The 20068-nt window shown below is 36.8% G+C and overlaps 1 protein-coding gene across 3 annotated transcripts in view; it reads left to right on the top strand.

The window, feature by feature from the left end:
- Positions 1–20068, top strand: part of POLQ (DNA polymerase theta) — a 124324-nt gene that overhangs the window by 39820 nt on the left and 64436 nt on the right. For all 3 annotated transcript variants that reach the window (XM_060098984.1, XM_060098983.1, XM_060098986.1), the window contains exons 13-15: positions 16231–16424; positions 17308–17432; positions 18704–18947. In XM_060098984.1, coding sequence (XP_059954967.1) covers positions 16231–16424; positions 17308–17432; positions 18704–18947 — 563 coding nt within the window. The remainder of the gene's footprint in view (positions 1–16230; positions 16425–17307; positions 17433–18703; positions 18948–20068) is intronic.

Raw genomic sequence — 20068 nt, 5'->3', positions numbered from 1 at the left:
TAGTGTGTGGAAACCTTTCCTCCTTCACAGCTCCCTCCCACTGGTGCAGGTCCCGTCCCTATTCTTTTGTCTCTGTTTATTCTTTTTTCTTTTGCCCTACCCAGGTACGTGGGGAGTTTCTTGCCTTTTGGGAGGTCTGAGGTCTTCTGCCAGCATTCAGTAGGTGTTCTGTAGGAGTTGTTCCACGTGTAGATGTATTTCTGATGTATCTGTGGGGAGGAAGGTGATCTCCGCGTCTTACTCTTCCGCCATCTTCCCCCTCTCCCCTCTATTGTAATGTTTTGAACTGAACCCAGAATATCCCCAATGTATGCCTGTGTAAGATGAATAAGTTCTGGGAATTTAATGTACAGCATAGTGATTATAGCTAATAATACTGTATTGTGTACTTGGAATTTGCTTACAGAGAGAATCTCACCACACACATGCACACAGTGGTAACTATGTGTGGTGATAGATGTGCTAATTAACTTGATTGTGGTAATCATTTCACAGTGAATACATATGTGAAATCATTGTATTGTACACCTTAAATATATACAATTTCATTTGTCAATTATACCTCAATAAATTTAGGAAGGGGGAAAGAGCAAATGCATGTGTTTTGATAGGCAATAGAGTGGGGGGTAAATTTGAAATTATAAGAATTAGGAAGGCTTATGAAGAAATGTACTTCAATAAAAACTATATAGAGGCGAGCAGAGGAGAAATTTCTGGACAGGGCTTTCCCCTGACCCTCCATTCCAGTGAATATGTGTACTACGTGGGTGATAATGTGTTCAAAGTTCTGTGCCTGAGAATGTGTCTAAGGAGAATCTCAAAGCTGGTCTTACCAGTTATCTGGCATGGCCTTAAAAATAAGTCTCATTTATTGTACAGTGGTTATGATTATGGGTTCTAGAGTCAGACTGCCAGTTTACTTCTATGAAAATTAGATTTAATGCAAATTACTAAAATAATTGCTGATAATATATGTGAGTGAGACTTCTGTTAAGCTCTGAAAAAAAGTTATAATCTATACGGGAAAACAACTAGAAGGATACTGTTCACAGATTATTTTGCAATTTTCTTTAATGTCTAACTTCACTTGACCAAAAGAGAAACTGGATTTATGAGACAATGTACTGTGGGTATAGTTTACATAAGAAAGCCATGGTAAATTCTCATCAATAGACTCACACTCAAAAGACCTTAACCCTATTTCAAAAAATTGGCAAGTTAATGTACATTTATATTTTAAATAAAACATTTAAGTTTGCATGTTCTATTTTGTTTTTTGAATATTTAAAATGTTTATGTGATTCAAAAGTCAGAACTATATAAAAAGGAATACCCAGTGAAGTCTGCTAGCTATATGTCAATGCCGTGCATGCCGTTTCCTCTCACCTTCATAGATAATTGTTTTCATTAGTTTCTGGTGTATGTCTTTTCTTTTTCATTGTATAAATATTAGCAAGTGCTAATAAATATTAGCAAGTGCTTAGATACAGTCTCACTTTATCTTTCTTATTCAGAGGATAGTATTCTATATACATTACTTTGTACCTCTTTTTCCCCTTTAACAATATGTCTCATATATCTTGGAAATCACTCTTTGTCAATTCATGGAGATTTTTATTCTTTTTATATCTGTATAACCCCATTGTGTATGTGGATATACCATTGTTTATTCAGTCAGTTCTCTGATGGATATTTGAGTTGTTCCCAGTGTTTTGGTATGGCAAATGATGCTGCAGTGAGTAACTTTGGCATATATTATTGTTTAGTTTAGTTTTGATGGAGGTGTATCTTTAGGAAAGAATCCTAGAAGTATGATTGCTGGGTCAAGTGTAAAGACATAGGTGATTTTGGTTTTGCAAAATTGTCCTCTATAGCGTTTGTGTCATTTTCCAGTTTTACCAGTGCTATATGAGAGTGGTTATTTTCCCACAACCTCACAAATAAAGTTATATTGTCAAGCTTTTATATTTTTGAGTGTACTTTTAATTTACAGTTTTTATTATGAATAAATTTGAACATTTTTTCTATATGTTTAAGGTAGTATTCTTTTATTTTCTATGAGTTGTCCATGTCTTTTGCACATTTTTCTATTGTATTTTTGGTCTTTTTCTTAAGTTTTAACAATTCTTTTACATATATTAGGGAGAGTAGTTCTTTGTGGTATAAATATTTTTCTCCTAGTTTTTCACTTGGCTTTTGACTTTGTTTATTGTGTGTTTTGTATAGCATTTAAAAAAATGTAGTTGAATTTTGAACTTTAGAATCAGTGAGAAATGCTTTTCTTGCTCTAAGATTATAAATTCTCTCACATTTTCTTCAAGTAATTATATGATTGTAGTCCCTCTCTTTTGCACTCTGTTCCATTTAGAATTTAATATATGGTTCTTCAATTTTATCTTTTTTCATAATGGCTATCTGTAGTCGCATCTTTATTTATTAAAAAGATTTGTTTACACACAGTGACTGAAAAATTTTCTTCAGCTTTCATTTAACTTTTTTCTCCAGTTTTTATGTACTAATTTGCATTTGTATTTAGATGCATTTCTAATTTCCATTTGTTGTTGGGTATATTTCTGTTTCATTTGTTGACCTGACAACAGACCAATTTTACCAATATGTACACTACTACCTCTGTTTTAATTAAACACTTTTATTGTATTATCTAGTAGGGTTAGTTTCACTGCTCTCCTTTTTTTAGTGTTCATAGGTATTCTTGCTTACCTACCTTTTCATATATCGCTTAGAATTAACTTGATATTTTCATTGTTATTGTTAAATTTATACATTAACATGGAGGAGAACTGAACTGACATCCTTCTTAATTTGATTGGTGTTATTCATGAAAAGAGATGTTTCTCTATTTCTTTGAGTCTCTTGGGGCTTTCAAGAGTGTTCTGAAAATTTTCTTATAGGGAATTTGAGTTTTTTTAAAATAGCTTTGTTGCAATACAATTCACATAGTATATAATTTAAAGTGTACACGTCAATGATTTTTAGTATGTTCACAGAGTTGTGCAGTCATCAACATCTAATTTCAGAACATTTTCATCACCTCAGAAAGAAACCCGGTACCCATTAGCAGTCACTCCCCATTTTCCTTCAACCTCCTCATCCTCCCCTACCCCTGAGCAACCACCAGTGTGCTTTCTGTTTTTCTATAGACTTTCTATTCTATTCTTATTCATATAAATGGAATTATATAATACGTGGTCTTTCATGGCTGGTTTCTTTCACTTAACATAATGTTTTCAAGGTTCATCCATGTTTTATCGTGTATCAGTTCTTAAGTCCTTTATATTGCAGAATAATATTTCATTGTAGAGATGTACTACATCTTTATCCATTCATCAAAATGATGGACATTTGATATGTTTTTACTTTTTGACTATTATGAGTAATGCTGCTGTTAACATTCATATTCAAGTTTTCGTGGACATACGTTTTGGATTCTCTTAAGTATATCTCTAGGAGTAGAACTGCTGGATCATATGGTAACTCTAATTTTAACATTTTGAGGAGCTTCCAAAGTCCTAAAAAGCAGCTGAATAATTTTACATTACCGTAAGCAATGTACAAGGGTTCACATTTCTCCACATCTCTCCAATGCTTGTTTTTATCTGTCTTTTTAAGTATATCCTTATGGGCTTGAAGTGCTATCTCATTATAGTTTGAATTTGTATTTCCCTAATGGGTGGTGATGTTGAACACCTTCCCATCTGTTTCTTGACCACATGAATATCTTCCTTAGAAAAATATCTACTCAGATCCTTTGCCCATTTTTAAATTGGGTTATTTATCATTTTATTATTGAGTTGTAAGAGTTCTTTATAAATTCTGGATACAAGTCTCTTATGAGATATATGATATGGAAATATTTTCTTGCATTCTGTGGGTTGTCTTTTCAAGTTTTTGATTATATCTTTTGAAGCACAAAGATTTTTAATTTTGATGACAATTAACAATGTTAAGTCTTCCAGTTAGTGTACATGGCTGTCTTCACATTTGTGTAGGTCTTTAACTTCTTTCAACAATTTTTATAGTTTTCAGAGTACAAGTTTTATATGCCTTTTGTTAAACTTATTCTTAAACATTTTATTGTTTTTAATGCTATTATAAACGGAATTCCTTTATTAATTTTCTTTTCAGATTGTTTATTGAAATGTATGAACAATTTTTAAATATTTTGATCTTTTATGCTGCAGCCTATTAAACTTGTTCATTAATTTTAATAGTATTTTGGTGGATTCCTTAGGATTTTCCATATACAAGTTCATATCATTTGCAAATAGAGGTAGTTTTGCTTCTTCCTTTCCACTATGGATGAATTTTATTTCCTTTTCTTGACCTGTCTAGAATCTCCAGTTAAATACGAATAGAGGTAGTGAGAGCAGACATCTTTGTCTTTTTCCTGATCTTAGAGGGAAAGTGTTCAGGCTTTCACCATCAAGTATGATGTTAGCTGTGGATTTTTTGCACATAGCCTTTATCAGATTGAGGAATTTACCTTCTATTCCTAGATTGTTGAAATTTTTTAATCACATAAAGGTGTTAGATTTTATGACGTGCTTTTTCTGCATCTATTGAGATCATCATGGAATTTTTGTCCATTCTATTGATATTACATTATTTGATTTTCAGATATATTAATCTTGATTTTTCTGGGTAAATCTCACTTGATCATGTTGTATAGTACTATTTATATGTTGCTAGATTTGGTTTGCTGGTATTTTGTTGAGGATTGTTGCATCTACATTCTTAAGACACATTGGTCTGTAGTTCTTTATTCTCATGATGATTTTGTGTGGTTTTCAGGTAGTAGAATGAATTAGGAAGTGTTCCTCTCTCTTTTTGGAAGAAATTGTGAAGGATTGCTGTTAATCATTTAAACATTTGGTAATAGATTTCACCAGTCAAGCCATTTGGGCTTAGACATTTCTTTGGAGTACATTTTTTGACTACTAATTCAGTCTCTGTTCTTGTTTTAAGTCTATTTAGATTTTCTATTTTTTCTTGAATCAGTTTTGGTAGTTGGTATGTTTCCAGGAATTTGTCCATTTCATCTAGGTTATCTAAATTGTTGGTATTCAATTGTTCATAGTATTTTTTTATGATTCTTTTTATTTCTATAAGGCAGTAGTAGTGTCCCCTCTTCCATTCCTGATTTTAGTAATTTGAGTATTCTCTCTCTTTTTCTTGATCAGTCTAGCTAAAGGTTTCAGTATTGTTTCAAAGAACTGTTAACAATACTTAAACAAGGAAGCCGTTAGACTGAGGAAGCTTTAATGTCTTAGCAGCTTATGTAAGCAAACCAGAACTTAAGCCTTAGTCAATGCACTTGAATCCAAGAAAGTGAAACTTGAGAACAACCAATCACAAAAAGCCAACTAGGTTTTCCCAAGTAAGTCAACTGCTGAAGCTATAACCAGTCCTGTAATTGCTTTTCTTTTCTTCAGCATCCTCTCTATAAAAACTTTGCCCCTAGCTCCTGTCATTAGAGGGCTCCTAACTGCCTTTGGTTTGGCGCTGCCCAATTCTAATTGGTGCATGCTCAAATAAACTCTTGAAAATTTTAATGTGTTTCAGTTTACCTTTTAACAGAACCTATTTTGGGTAGGTTGATTTTCTCTATTATTTTTTTACTCTCTGTTTCATTAATGTCTGCTCTTTATAGTTTTTTTTTCTTTTTTTTCCTTCTTGCTTTGGGTTTCCTTTGCCCTTCAATTTGCAGTGTCTTAAGGTGGAAGATTAAGATCTTGATTTTAGATCCTTATTCTTTTTTAGTACAGACATTTATAACTATAAATTTCTTTCAAAGCACTACTTTCACTGTATCCCATAAGTTTTGGTATTTTATGTTTTCATTTTTTATCTTCATCTGTTTCAAGGTAGTTTGTAATTTCAATTGTGATTTCCTCTCTGACCCATTGTTATTTAGTAGCATCTTGTTTAATTTCCACATTGTGAATTTCCAAAATTTTTTAAAATTTATTTTTAATTTCATTCCATTGTCAGAAAACATATTTCACATGATTTCAATCCTTTTACATTTATTGAGGCTTGTTTTATTGCCTAGTAGATGGTCTGTCCTGGAGAATGTTCTATGTGGACTCAAGAAGAATGTGCATTCTGCTGTTGCTGGTTGAAGTTCTACAGATGTCTGTTAGGTCTAGTTGATTTACTGTATCATTTTTCACCTTCTATTTCCTGTTGATCTTCTTAGTTCTTCTTTCCACTGTTGAAAGGGAGGGTATTTAAATCTTCAACTCTTATTTTTGAATTGTCTATTCCTTCCAAAACTCTGTCAAGTTTTGTTCATGTGTTTTGGAACCCTGTATATAATTACAGTTGTTATGTTTGTTTGTTGGATGGGTCCTGTTGTCATTATAAAATATTCCTCTTCTGTGACCTTTTTTTTTTTTATTAGTTTCTGCTTTATAACAAAGTGAATCAGTCATACATATACATCTGTTCCCACATCCCTTCCCTCATGCATCTCCCTCCCTCCCACCCTCCCCATCCCACCCCTCCAGGCGATCACAAAGCACCGAGCTGATCTCCCTGTGCTCTGCGGCTGCTTCCCACTATCTATCTACCTTACGTTTGGTAGTGTATATATGTACATGCCTCTCTTTCGCTTTGTCACAGCTTACCCTTCCCCCTCCCCATATCCTCAAGTCCATTCTCAAGTAGGTCTGTGTCTTTATTCCCGTTTTACCCCTAGGTTCGTCATGACATTTTTTTTAAAATTCCGTATATATGTGTTAGCATACGGTATTTGTCTTTCTCTTTCTGACTTACTTCACTCTGTATGACAGACTCTAGGTCTATCCACCTCATTACAAATAGCTCAGTTTCGTGTCTTTTTATGGCTGAGTAATATTCCATTGTATATATGTGCCACATCTTCTTTATCCATTCATCCGATGATGGACACTTAGGTTGTTTCCAGCTCCGGGCTATTGTGAATAGAGCTGCAATGAACATTTTGGTACATGTCTCTTTTTGAATTATGGTTTTCTCAAGGTATATGCCTAGTAGTGGGATTGCTGGGTCATATGGTAGTTCAATTTTTAGTTTTTTAAGGAACCTCCATACTATTCTCCATAGTGGCTGTACCAATTCACATTCCCACCAGGAGTGCAAGACTGTTCCCTTTTCTCCACACCGTCTCCAGCATTTATTGTTTCTAGATTCCTTGATGATGGCCATTCTGACTGGTGTGAGATGATATCTCATTGTAGTTTTGATTTGCATTTCTCTAATGATTAATGATGTTGAGCATTCTTTCATGTGTTTGTTGGCAGTCTGTATATCTTCTTTGGAGAAATGCCTATTTAAGTCTTCTGCCCATTTTTGGATTGGGTTGTTTGTTTTTTTGCTATTGAGCTGCATGAGCTGTTTATAAATTTTGGAGATTAATCCTTTGTCAGTTGCTTCATTTGCAAATATTTTCTCCCATTCTGAGGGTTGTCTTTTGGTCTTGTTTATGGTTTCCTTTGCTGTGCAAAAGCTTTGAAGTTTCATTAGGTCCCATTTGTTTATCTTTGTTTTTATTTCCATTTCTCTAGGAGGTGGGTCCAAGAGGATCTTGCTGTGATTTATGTCATAGAGTGTTCTGCCTATGTTTTCCTCTAAGAGTTTGATAGTTTCTGGCCTTACATTTAGGTCTTTAATCCATTTTGAGCTTATTTCTGTGTATGGTGTTAGGGAGTGTTTTAATGTCATACTTTTACATGTCCCTGTCCAGTTTTCCCAGCACCACTTATTGAAGAGGCTGTCCTTTCTCCACTGTACATTCCTGCCTCCTTTATCAAAGATAAGTTGGCCATATGTGTGTGGGTTTATCTCTGGGCTTTCTATCCTGATCCACTGATCTATCTTTCTGTTTTTATGCCAGTACCACACTGTCTTAATTACTGTAGCTTTGTAGTATAGTCTGAAGTCAGGGAGCCTGATTCCTCCAGCTCCGTTTTTCGTTCTCAAGATTGCTTTGGCTATTCGGGGTCTTTTGTTTTTCCAAACAAATTTTGAAATTTTTTGTTCTAGTTCTGTGAAAAATGCCAGTGGTAGTTTGATAGGGATTGCATTGAATCTGTAGATTGCTTTGGGTAGTAGAGTCATTTTCACAATATTGATTCTTCCAATCCAGGAGCATGGTATATCTCTCCATCTATTTGTATCATCTTTAATTTCTTTCATCAGTGTCTTATAATTTTCTGCATACAGGTCTTTTGTCTCCTTAGGTAGGTTTATTCCTAGATATTTTATTCTTTTTGTTGCAGTGGTAAATGGGAGTGTTTTCTTGATTTCATTTTCAGATTTTTCATCATTAGTGTACAGGAATGCCAGAGATTTCTATGCATTAATTTTGTATCCTGCTACTTTACCAAATTCATTGATTAGCTCTAGTAGTTTTCTGGTAGCATCTTTAGGATTCTCTATGTATAGTATCATGTCATCTGCAAACAGTGACAGCTTTACTTCTTTTCCAATTTGGATTCCTTTTATTTCCTTTTCTTCTCTGATTGCTGTGGCTAAAACTTCCAAAACTATGTTGAATAAGAGTGGTGAGAGTGGGCAGCCTTGTCTTGTTCCTGATCTTAGTGGAAATGGTTTCAGTTTTTCACCATTGAGGACAATGTTGGCTGTGGGTTTGTCATAGATGGCCTTTATTATATTGAGGAAAGTTCCCTCTATGCCTACTTTCTGCAGGGTTTTTATCATAAATGGGTGTTGAATTTTGTCGAAAGCTTTCTCTGCATCTATTGAGATGATCATATGGTTTTTCTCCTTCAACTTGTTAATATGGTGTATCACATTGATTGATTTGCGTATAGTGAAGAATCCTTGCATTCCTGGAATAAAGCCCACTTGATCATGGTGTATGATCGTTTTAATGTGCTGTTTGATTCTGTTTGCTAGTATTTTGTTGAGGATTTTTGCATCTATGTTCATCAGTGATATTGGCCTGTAGTTTTCTTTCTTTGTGACATCCTTGCTTGGTTTTGGTATCAAGGTGATGGTGGCCTCGTAGAATGAGTTTGGGAGTGTTCCTTCCTCTGATATTGTTTGGAAGAGTTTGAGAAGGATGGGTGTTAGCTCTTCTCTAAATGTTTGATAGAATTCGCCTGTGAAGCCATCTGGTCCTGGGCTTTTGTTTGATGGAAGATTTTTAATCACAGTTTCAATTTCAGTGCTTGTGATTGGTCTATTCATATTTTCTATTTCTTCCTGAGTCAGTCTTGGCAGGTTGTGCATTTTTAAGAATTTGTCCATTTCTTCCAGGTTGTCCATTTTATTGGCATAGAGTTGCTTATAGTAATCTCTCATGATCTTTTGTATTTCTGCACTGTCACTTGTTACTTCTCCTTTTTCATTTCTAATTCTATTGATTTGAGTCTTCTCCCCTTTTTTTTGATGAGTCTGGCTAATGGTTTGTCAATTTTGTTTATCTTCTCAAAGAACCAGCTTTTAGTTTGGTTGATCTTTGCTATTGTTTCCTTCATTTCTTTTTCATTTATTTCCGATCTGATTTTTATGATTTCTTTCCTTCTGCTACCTTTGGGATGTTTTTGTTCTTCTTTCTCTAATTGCTTTAGGTGCAGGGTCAGGTGTTTCCTGTTTCTTAAGGTGGGATTGTATTGCTATAAACTTCCCCCTTAGAACTGCTTTTGCTGCATCCCATAGGTTTTGGGTTGTCGTGTCTCCATTGTCATTTGTTTCTAGGTGTTTTTTGATTTCCTCTTTGATTTCTCCAGTGATTGCTTCGTTATTGAGTAGTGTATTGTTTAGCCTCCATGTGTTTGTATTTTTTACAGATCTTTTCCTGTAATTGATGTCTAGTCTCATAGCATTGTGGTTGGAAAAGATACTTGATACAATTTCAATTTTCTTAAATTTACCAAGGCTTGATTTGTGACCCAAGATATGATCTATCCTGGAGAATGTTCCATGAGCACTTGAGAAAAATGTGTATTCTGTTGTTTTTGGATGGAATGCCCTATAAATATCAATTAAGTCCATCTTGTTTAATGTATCATTTAAAGCTTGTGTTTCCTTATTTATTTTCATTTTGGATGATCTGTCCATTGGTGAAAGTGGGGTGTTAAAGTCCCCTACTATGAGTGTGTTACTGTCGATTTCCCCTTTTATGGCTGTTAGTATTTTCCTTATGTATTGAGGTGCTCCTATGTTGGGTGCATAAATATTTACAATTGTTATATCTTCTTCTTGGATCGATCCCTTTATCGTTATGTAGTGTCCTTCTTTGTCTCTTCTAATAGTCTTTATTTTAAAGTCTGTTTTGTCTGATATAAGAATTGCTACTCCAGCTTTCTTTTGATTTCCATTTGCATGGCATATCTTTTTCCATCCCCTTACTTTCAATCTGTATGTGTCTCTAGGTCTGAAGTGGGTCTCTTGTAGACAGCATATATATGGGTCTTGTTTTTGTATCCATTCAGCCAGTCTGTGTCTTTTGGTGGGAGCATTCAGTCCATTTACATTTAAGGTAATTATTGATATGTATGTTCCTATTCCCATTTCCTTAATTGCTTTGGGTTCGTTATTGTAGGTATATTCCTTCTGTTGTGTTTGTTGCCTAGAGAAGTTCCTTTAGCATTTGTTGTAAAGCTGGTTTGGTGGTGCTGAACTCTCTCAGCTTTTGCTTGTCTGTAAACGTTTTAATTTCTCCATCAAATCTGAATGAGATCCTTGCTGGGTAGAGTAATCTTGGTTGCAGGTTTCTCTCCTTCATCACTTTAATTATGTCCTGCCACTCCCTTCTGGCTTGTAGAGTTTCTGCTGAGAGATCAGCTGTTAACCTTATGGGGATTCCCTTGTGTGTTATTTGTTGTTTTTCCCTTGCTGCTTTTAATATGATTTCTTTGTGTTTAATTTTTGACAGTTTGATTAATATGTGTCTTGGCGTATTTCTCCTTGGATTTATTCTGTATGGGACTCTCTGTGCCTCCTGGACTTGATTAACTGTTTCCTTTCCCATATTCGGGAAGTTTTCAACTATAATCTCTTCAAATATTTTCTCAGTCCCTTTCTTTTTCTCTTCTTCTTCTGGAACCCCTATAATTCGAATGTTGATGTGTTTAATGTTGTCCCAGAGGTCTCTGAGACTGTCCTCTGTTCTTTTCATTCTTTTTTCTTTATTTTGCTCTGCATCAGTTATTTCCACTATTTTATCTTCCACCTCACTTATCTGTTCTTCTGCCTCAGTTATTCTCCTATTGATCCCATCTAGAGTATTTTTCATTTCATTTATTGTGTTTTTAATCGATGCTTGATTCATCTTTAGTTCTTCTAGGTCCTTGTTAACTGTTTCTTGCATTTTGTCTATTCTATTTCCAAGATTATGGATCTTGGAAATAGAATCTTGGATCAGCTTTACTATCATTATTCTGAATTCTTTTTCAGGTAGACTGCCTATTACCTCTTCATTTGTTAGGTCTGGTAGGTTATTATCTTGCTCCTTCACCTGCTGTGTGTTTTTCTGTCTTCTCATTTTGCTTATGTTACTGTGTTTGGGGTCTCCTTTTTGCAGGCTGCAGATTCGTAGTTCCCGTTGTTTTTGGTGTCTGTCCCCAGTGGCTAAGGTTGTTTCAGTAGGTTGTGTAGGCTTCCTGGTGGGGGGGACTAATGCCTGTGTTCTGGTGGTTGAGACTCGATCTTGTCTTTCTGGTGGACAGGTCCACGTATGGTGGTGTGTTTTGGGGTGCCTATGGCCTTATCATGTTTTTAGGTAGCCTCTCTGCTAATGGGTGGGGTTGTGTTTCTGCCTTGCTAGTTGCTTGGCATAGGGTGACCAGCACTGTAGCTTGCTGGTCGTTGACTGAAGCCTGGTGCTGGTGTTGAGATGGAGATCTCTGGGAGATTTTTGCTGCTTGATATTATGTGGAGCTCGGAGGTTTCTTGTGGACCCGTGTCCTGAAATTGGCTCTCCCACTTCAGAGGCACAGCAGTGACTCCTGGCTGCAGCACCAAGAGCCTTTCATCCACCCGGCCTAGAATAACAGGGAGAAAAAGTAGAAAGAATTAGTAGAAGAAAGAAAGAGAGAGGGAAAGAAAGGAAGAAGGGAAGAAAGGAAGGAAGGAAGAAAGAAAGGGAGGGAGGAAGGATGGAAAGAAAGAAGGAAAGAAAGGGAGGGAGGGAGGAATGAAAGCAAAAGGAAGAGTGAATGGAAGAAGGGAGGGAGGGAGGAAGCAAAGAAAGAAAGAAAGACAGGAGGGAGGGAGGGAGGAAGGAAAGAAAAAGAAAGTGGAAAGAAGAAGGGTGGGAGGGAGGGAGGGAGGAAAGAAAAAGAAAGAAGGAAAGGAGGAGCGGAGGGAGGAAGGGAAGGTAAGAAAAAAAGAAAGAGCAGGTAAAGTAAAACAGAATAAAGTATGAAATATAGTAGCGTTATTAAAATTAAAAAGTAATTTTTGAAAAAAAAAAACGGACCGATAGAACCCTGGGACATATGGTGGAAGCAAAGCTATGCAGAGAGAATCTTACACAGAAGATTACACATACACATACACATTCACAAAAGGAGAGCAGGGGGAAAAATCAAAAATCTTGCTCTCCAAGTCCACCTCCTCAATTTGGGATAATTCGTTGTAAAAAGAGGAAAAGGGTGAGAAGTCTGAAATCTTGCTCTCTAAGTCCACCTCCTTAATTTGGGATAATTCGTTGTAAAAAGAGGAAAAGGGGGGAAAGTCTTAAATCTTGTCCTCAAAGTCCACTTCCTCAATTTGGGATGATTCGCTGTCCATTCATGCACTCCACAGACGCAGGGCACATCAAATGGACCGTGGAGCTTTAATCCGCTGTCTCCGAGGCTGCACAGAGAGATTTCCCTGTCTCTGCTCTCACAGCTCCCGAGTCTCAGCCTTGGACCTGGCCCCGCCTCTGTGCGTAGGTCGCCAGAGGGCGTCCGTTCTTTGCTCAGACAGGACGGGTTTAAAGGAGCCGCTGATTCGGGGGCTCTGGCTCACTCAGGCAGAGGGGAGGGAGGGGCGCGCAGTGTGGGGCGGGCCTGCGTTGGCAGAGGCCGGCGTGACGTTGCAGTAGCCCGTGGCGCTCCGTGCGCTCTCCCGGGAAAGCCGTCCCCGGGTCCCAGGACCCCGGCAGTAGCGGGGTGCACAGGCCCCCCGGAAGGCGGGGCGGACAGTGACCCGCGCTCGCACACAGGCCCGGCGGCGGCAGTGGCGGCAGCCCCAGCGTCCTACGCCCGTCTCCGAGGTCCGCGCCTTATCCGCGGCTTGCGCCTGTCTCCGGCGCTTCCCCAAGCAGCCCTCTTAATGCCCTCTCCTCCCGCACCAGGAAACAAAAGGGAAAAAAGTCTCTTGCCTCTTCGGCAGCTCCAAACCCTTTTCCCGGACTCCCTCCGGGCTAGCCGTGGTGCACTAACCCCTTCAGGCTCTCTTCCTGCCGCCAGCCCCAGTCCTCTCTCTGCGCTCAGACTGAAAGCCGATACCCGAGCCTCAACTCCCAGCCCCACCCGCCCCGGCGGCCGAGCAGGCAAGCCTCTCGGGCTGGTGTGTGCCTGAGGGCACCGATCCTCTGTGCTGGAATCTCTCCGCTTTGCCCTCCGCACCCCTGTTGCTGTGCTCTCCTCCGCTACTCTGAAGCTTTCCCCCTCCGCCACCTGCAGTCTCTGCCCGCGAAGGGGCTTGTAGTGTGTAGAAACCTTCCCTCCTTCACGGCTCCCTCCCACTGGTGCAGGTCCCGTCCCTATCCTATTGTCTCTGTTTATCCTTTTTTTTCTTTTGCCCTAGCCAGGTATGTGGGGAGTTTCTTGCCTTTTTGGGGGGTCTGAGGTCTTCTGTCAGCGTTCAGTAGGTGTTCTGTAGGAGTTGTTCCACGTGTAGATGAATTTCTGATGTATCTGTGGGGAGGAAGGTGATCTCCGCATCTTACTCTTCCGCCATCTTCCTCCGGGGTCCCTGTGAACTTTTTTAAAAAGTCTGTTTTATCTGATATTAGTCTAGTTACTCTGGCTTTGTTATAGTTGTGGTTTTCATATTTTCACTTCCTTTTACTTTTGACCTGTTTGTATTTTTGAATCTGTAATGTGTCTCTTATAGACAGCATATAGTTGGATTCTGTTTTTTTTTTAATCCAATCTATCAATTTCTGTCTTTGATAGATTATTTAGCCCATTTGCATTTCATGTTACTATTGATGTAGTTGGATTTATATCTTCCACATTTTGTCTATTTTCTATATATCTCACGTCTTCTTTTGTTCTCTTGTACTTTTACTGATTTCTTTTGAATTAAGCAAAACTTTTTAGTATAACATTTAAATTACTTTTTCTCTATATTTTTTGAAGTTATTTTCCCAGTAATTACTCAAGGGGTTAACATATAGAGCTTAAAATTTATACTTACTTAATCCCATTGAGATATAGAAACATTATTCTTGTATAGCTGTATTCCTATTCCTTTTTTTTTTCTTTTTGGTGCTACTAGTGTTATACATGTTACATCTAATCTACATGTGTTACAAACCCAGCAGTACATGGTTATAATTGTTATTTTATACAATTTTATGTCTTTAAAGAAGCTGAGAGTAGAAAGGAGAGCAAATGTGTACTTGTAAAATTTGTTATATTTACATTTTTATTTAAGATTTGTGCTTCCCTTTATTTGTTTCTATGGATTTAGTTACTATCTCTTGTTATTCCCTACTTCAATATAGCTTTGCTCCCACCTGCCTCCTTTGGGCTGTTATTGTCAAACATTTTGCATTTTTATATGTTTTATACATACTGTTTTGTACAGTTGCTTTTTAAAGTCAGTTAAGAGAAGAAAAGAGGGGAAAGATGCAATAATACTATCTTTACAAGTACCCAGGCAGTTACCTTTGTTGGCACTCCTTGTTTTTCTGTGTGGAATTAATATACTGTTTTGGGTCACTCTCTTTCAACCAGAAGAGCTTTTCTTTAGTAGTTCTTATAGGCAGATCTGCTAGCAACAAATTTTCTGTTTATCTGAGAATGTCTTTGTTATGCCTTTATTTTATAAAGTTAGTTTTCCTTTATATAAGATTCTTTGTTGACTTTTTTTTTTCTTTCAGCAGTTTGAACATGTTGTTTCACAGCATTCTGTCCTCCATTGTTTTTGATGAGAAGTTGGGTCTTAATTTTTTTTGGTTTTCCTTGTATATGATGCATTGTTTTTCTTTTGCTGCTTTCATGATTTTCTCTTGGTATTTTACATTTTGACTCTGATGCATCAGGGTGTGGATCTTTTTGAGCTTTCCTAGTTGGAGTTCACTTTTAGTCTCTTGCATAATGTAAAGTTTTCCATTAAATTTTAGAAGGTTTTAGCCATAATTTCTTCAAATGTTCTTTCTGTTCCTTTCTGTCTTCTTCTGGTACTCTCATTATGCATATGTTGGTATACTTTAATGCTTCCCACATTTCTCTGAGGCTCTGTTCATTTTTTTTTCCTTTTTTCTCACCTCTCAGATTGCATAATCTTGATGGATCTGTCTTCATGTTTGCTGATTCTTTATTCTGCCAGCTTGCATCTACTGTTGAGCTCTGTAGTTTATAGTTCATTTCAGTTGTATTTTTTAACTCTAGAATTTCCATTTGGCTCTTTTTTTATCATTTCTCTTTACTCACATTCCCTACTTGATGAGATATTGTCATCATACTTTCCTTTACATTATTAAGCATGGGTTTTTTTGTTGTTGCTGTTCTTTGACCATACTTATAATGTCTGTTTTGAAGTCTTTGCAGATATTTCTGACATATGGAACCCCTCAAAGGTGTTTCTTTTGCCTGCTTTTTCCCCTGTGTTTGGGACACATGTTTCTGTTTCTTTGCATGTCTCATTGGTTTTTTTGTTGTTGTTGTTGAATCCTGGACACTTCAGATAATATATTATAGCAATTGTGAATATTGATTCCTCTTCCCCCTCCCTGTATTTTCTCAGAAATCATACAAAATACTTAAGATTGTATCAGAATCCCGAGATTAAAAGTGTCTATGATTAAAGTCCTTGGATTCTGTAAAATCCAGCTTGTATGCTTAGTGGTCTTTTTTTTTCTCTTGTCAGTGAGTTGTTTGTGATTAAATGAAGTTTCCATATAAGTGAGGCATTATCACATTTAGAAATTTTTCTGAATACTGAAGCCTTTGTTTTTAACATGAAGTTTACATTTACAATTTTGTCCCTTTTGTAATGCAATAGTTTTAGGTAATGACTGATGCTTCTTCCCTTTAGGTTACACCTGTGTTTGAGGATTGGACTACTATTGATTGGTATCGATTTTTCTGTTTATGGGAGAAGTTGCCAGCTTCTATGAAACGGGTGGCAGAGCTAGTGGGAGTTGAAGAAGGGTTCTTGGCTCGCTGTGTGAAAGGAAAGGTAGTAGCCAGAACTGAGAAACAGCACCGACAAATGGCCATCCATAAAAGGTAAATATCAAGGAGCCTGGACTATCCAGTTTTTAACACAGTATTGGATATACAGTAGATGTCCAGTTTATTGTAATCACTTTCATTGTCATTAAAATCAAAGTTTTGGCTGAATATAGTAAAAATTTTCAACTTCTTGTATTTACTGAATTTATTGATATTTTAGTTTCTTCTTTGTAGCTTATAAGAAACTACTATATATCAAGACTTTTAAAAGTAGAACATTTAGTTACTTTCTTCCCTTAAAGAAGATATGATCAGAACTGCCAACTTAGTGTGGCTCCATTTGAGGATATGGTTTGTATCATCCTTTGAAGTGATTTGTTACCAGTAGGGAAGAGCCAATTAAAATATTCAGGTGGGGAAATTGTACAGGCTTTAGCTTCTTTGAAATATAATAAAATTATTTTTCTTAAAGCATTAGTCTCATATTATTTACATCATAGTCAAGTGTAAATTTTGTAAGGATTATATACTTGGCTTATTTGTGGCACAATTGCCTTTCACATCAAAACTTTTTTATAACCAAATTTTGATTGAAATATGATTAGGTGATAATAATTGTGTATCAAGTGTTCTTTAAAATTTTTGTGCCATCATATTCCTTGAACCTAGTCTCTTTTCTTAAAATTAGTTAGCATTATTGAAATATGAACAAAATCTTTTTGTTATACAGATATTAGTTTTTTGCTATAGTACAAACGTATGTTAGAATTTACAAACATTGAGCTCTTTGTCCACTAATCCTATATCCTATTAGGAATCTTCTCACCTTCTCACCCTCTTACCTTTTTTGGTTCTTTCTTGTTTCTCAACATACATTGTACTCTCATAGTAGACATAAGTGACCTCTTACCATACTTTTGGTTAATTTACTTTCCAGGTTTTTTACCAGTCTTGTGCTATTAGATTTAATCAGTGAAGTTCCCTTAAAGGAGATTAATCAGAAATATGGATGCAGTCGTGGACAGATTCAATCGTTACAACAGTCAGCTGCTGTTTATGCAGGTCAGTTAAACAAGTGTTCCCACATTTATTTAAGACTCTGTGGTTTGAAGTCAAGTTAAGATTACTTTTTTTCAAGTTCCATTTTACTGTAGGTTTCTCTAAAAGTGAGGGGATCATGTTAAGCCATAATTTTGTATAGTTCCTGTCATCATCAGAACACCCAAAACTATGAATCCTGTGGGTTCAGTTACCCTGCTACAGAAGACTGGCAGCTGGCTGAGTGTCTGGATCTTGGTCCCCTTCCATTCCCTAGCAACCTGCTGACCATTGCTCTTCTTTCTGTTTTTCTGTCTTTTTTTTGGGGGGGGGGAACGTGTATTGTAAGAAGAAACAGACACAGTTCTCACTGGTCTTCATTTTCTTACCAAGTTATTGATTAATACTTGTTATTGTGGAAGATGGCAAGTGGAGAGGGATTTCTGGACTGCTGTCTCACTCTTCTAAATATCTGTTCTCTAAGGAAATACTGGTCTTTCTTAATAAAATTAAACTCTGATCTTCTAAGTTAGGCAAACAAGGGAAGTTCTAGGTCTGATTTTACCAAGAAATCCCTAAGCCCTTAGGAGGGAAATCCTGGGCTGCTGGAGAGTGTGTTTACATGTGTAAGAAGTTTCATTGTGAAATTGTGTGCATGAGAGGTTACCGAGGGAAAGTTGCCAGGAGAGACTTACCCTTCAACTCACTGGCATCAAAGATCTCAGATTACCTCTAGGGTTAATGTTCTTGTCGGGAAATGATTTTCTTAATGACTTGACAGTTGGCTACTCTGCCCTCTCTATTTCAAGAGGGTATAACTATCAAGCTGGGCAACCTTTTTTTTTTTTAAGAAATTATCAATGGGACTTTCACTCTTTGTAAATAATCCTCTCAGCACTTGACAATTTAAATTAGCTCTCTTGTTTTTTCCTCTAGGTGAAGAGTTCTTTACCTGTTTTAAGAGTTCTTTCTTCCTTAAAGAAAAAAACTGAGAGAGAGAGAGAGGGGAACTAGTGAGGGCTTTTTGTTTGTTTTGTGTTTATGTGCTCTGCCTCAATTTTTTCAAATGCAAGTTCATGATTAAGAAAAAAATGAGATGATATTTAATGTGTCTAGCCAATTAGCTAGGCCCTTAAAGATGTCTACTGTCCTATTATTTTATACCTTGGGCCTGTTAAACTTTATAATTCTGCAGAAAAAACAACAAAAACAGTGAAACAAAAATACATCTCAAGAAACGGAGAATTGGTCTAGAAAGAATTTTTAATTCAATAAATATTATATGAATATTCTAGGGATGATTACAGTGTTTTCCAACCGCTTGGGCTGGCACAACATGGAACTACTACTGTCCCAGTTTCAGAAGCGTCTTACATTTGGCATCCAGAGGGAGCTGTGTGACCTGGTCCGGGTATCCTTACTTAATGCACAGAGAGCCAGATTCCTCTATGCTTCTGGCTTTCTTACTGTGGCCGATCTTGCCAGAGCAGATGTTGCTGAGGTGGAAAGTGTTCTGAAAAATGCTGTGCCTTTTAAAAGGTAAGAAAAATCCCCTTGTCTACATATGTTATTAAATGAAAACAGGTCAATTTGTAAATAATAGATAATATATTAAAATATTTTCCCTTAGATAATATCATGTCATATTTGGTATAAGTAGAAGAAAATGTGGCTCCTTTTCCCCTTTGAGGATTACTTTTTTCTTTTTTTGTATATTTAAAATATATTTTATGACTTTAAAGACACTTCTAAATGTATCATAACTCTCTCCTAGAAAGTTTGAGTAAAGTTAAGTTACCAGTGTTTCTGCTTTGATGGATTTTAGTTTTCAGTATATATCCAGGGCTCATCTTAGATTTTCTTCAGGCAAGAAAACTTTACAATATACTCTTCTTGAATATTCTTTGGAACACTAGTCCCTCAAAAACAGTTTATGAGAAGAGGACTTCTTGATGTGTGTGTGTGTGTGTGTGTGTGTGTGTGTGTGTGTGTGTGTGTAACCAATTCATTGAATGGGCTGGACTCAGCATATTTTCAAGGAATAGCTTAATTATTTTCTCAACCACTATTCTTTGAACTCACTGTTATATGGAATCTCAGCCAGATTCTGTAGCTGTTTAGGCAGTTTCAAGTATTAACAGTTTTATTTTCAGGTTTTAAAAATTTTTTCTAAATTAGAGCATTAATCTCATTTCCAGTTCAGTGTTTCTTTCCTCTTTGGCTTGACACACACTCTGTAACTTGAAACATGTAGGAAGGGATGGGGGCATAGTCAAAGAAAGGGCCTCACTGTGCAGTGCCACCTCACACCATGGGCTCTACTCCGTGTACTTCGGCAGCAATGCAGGTGTGATTCCTGCTAGTGGGCCCTGGTACAGCATGCACTACAGCCAGCATAGCTATAGCTCTACCTAGATTTTGAAGGATGAAATTGCTTGGAGTCTTAGGCATATGCCACCCAAGCAGAGAATGTGGAGCTGTGGGGGCAGGGTCATCCCCTGTGACCCCAGATTGGAAGATCCATTGGTGGGCGATTTTGTCACTTTAGGGTGTGCCTCTGGCTGAAACCTACATAGAGTATGCTTTAAAACCTACTTATAAAGGTGTTGATCTCCTCTGGAGCCTGTGATTTTCACAGAATCTTTGGATATATTCATACT

The sequence above is a fragment of the Mesoplodon densirostris genome, chromosome 5 (assembly GCF_025265405.1).
Source record: "Mesoplodon densirostris isolate mMesDen1 chromosome 5, mMesDen1 primary haplotype, whole genome shotgun sequence".
NCBI classification, from domain to species: domain Eukaryota; kingdom Metazoa; phylum Chordata; class Mammalia; order Artiodactyla; family Ziphiidae; genus Mesoplodon; species Mesoplodon densirostris.
The sequence above is the reverse complement of the archived record's forward strand: the minus strand, read 5'-3'. Positions and strand labels throughout refer to the sequence as shown.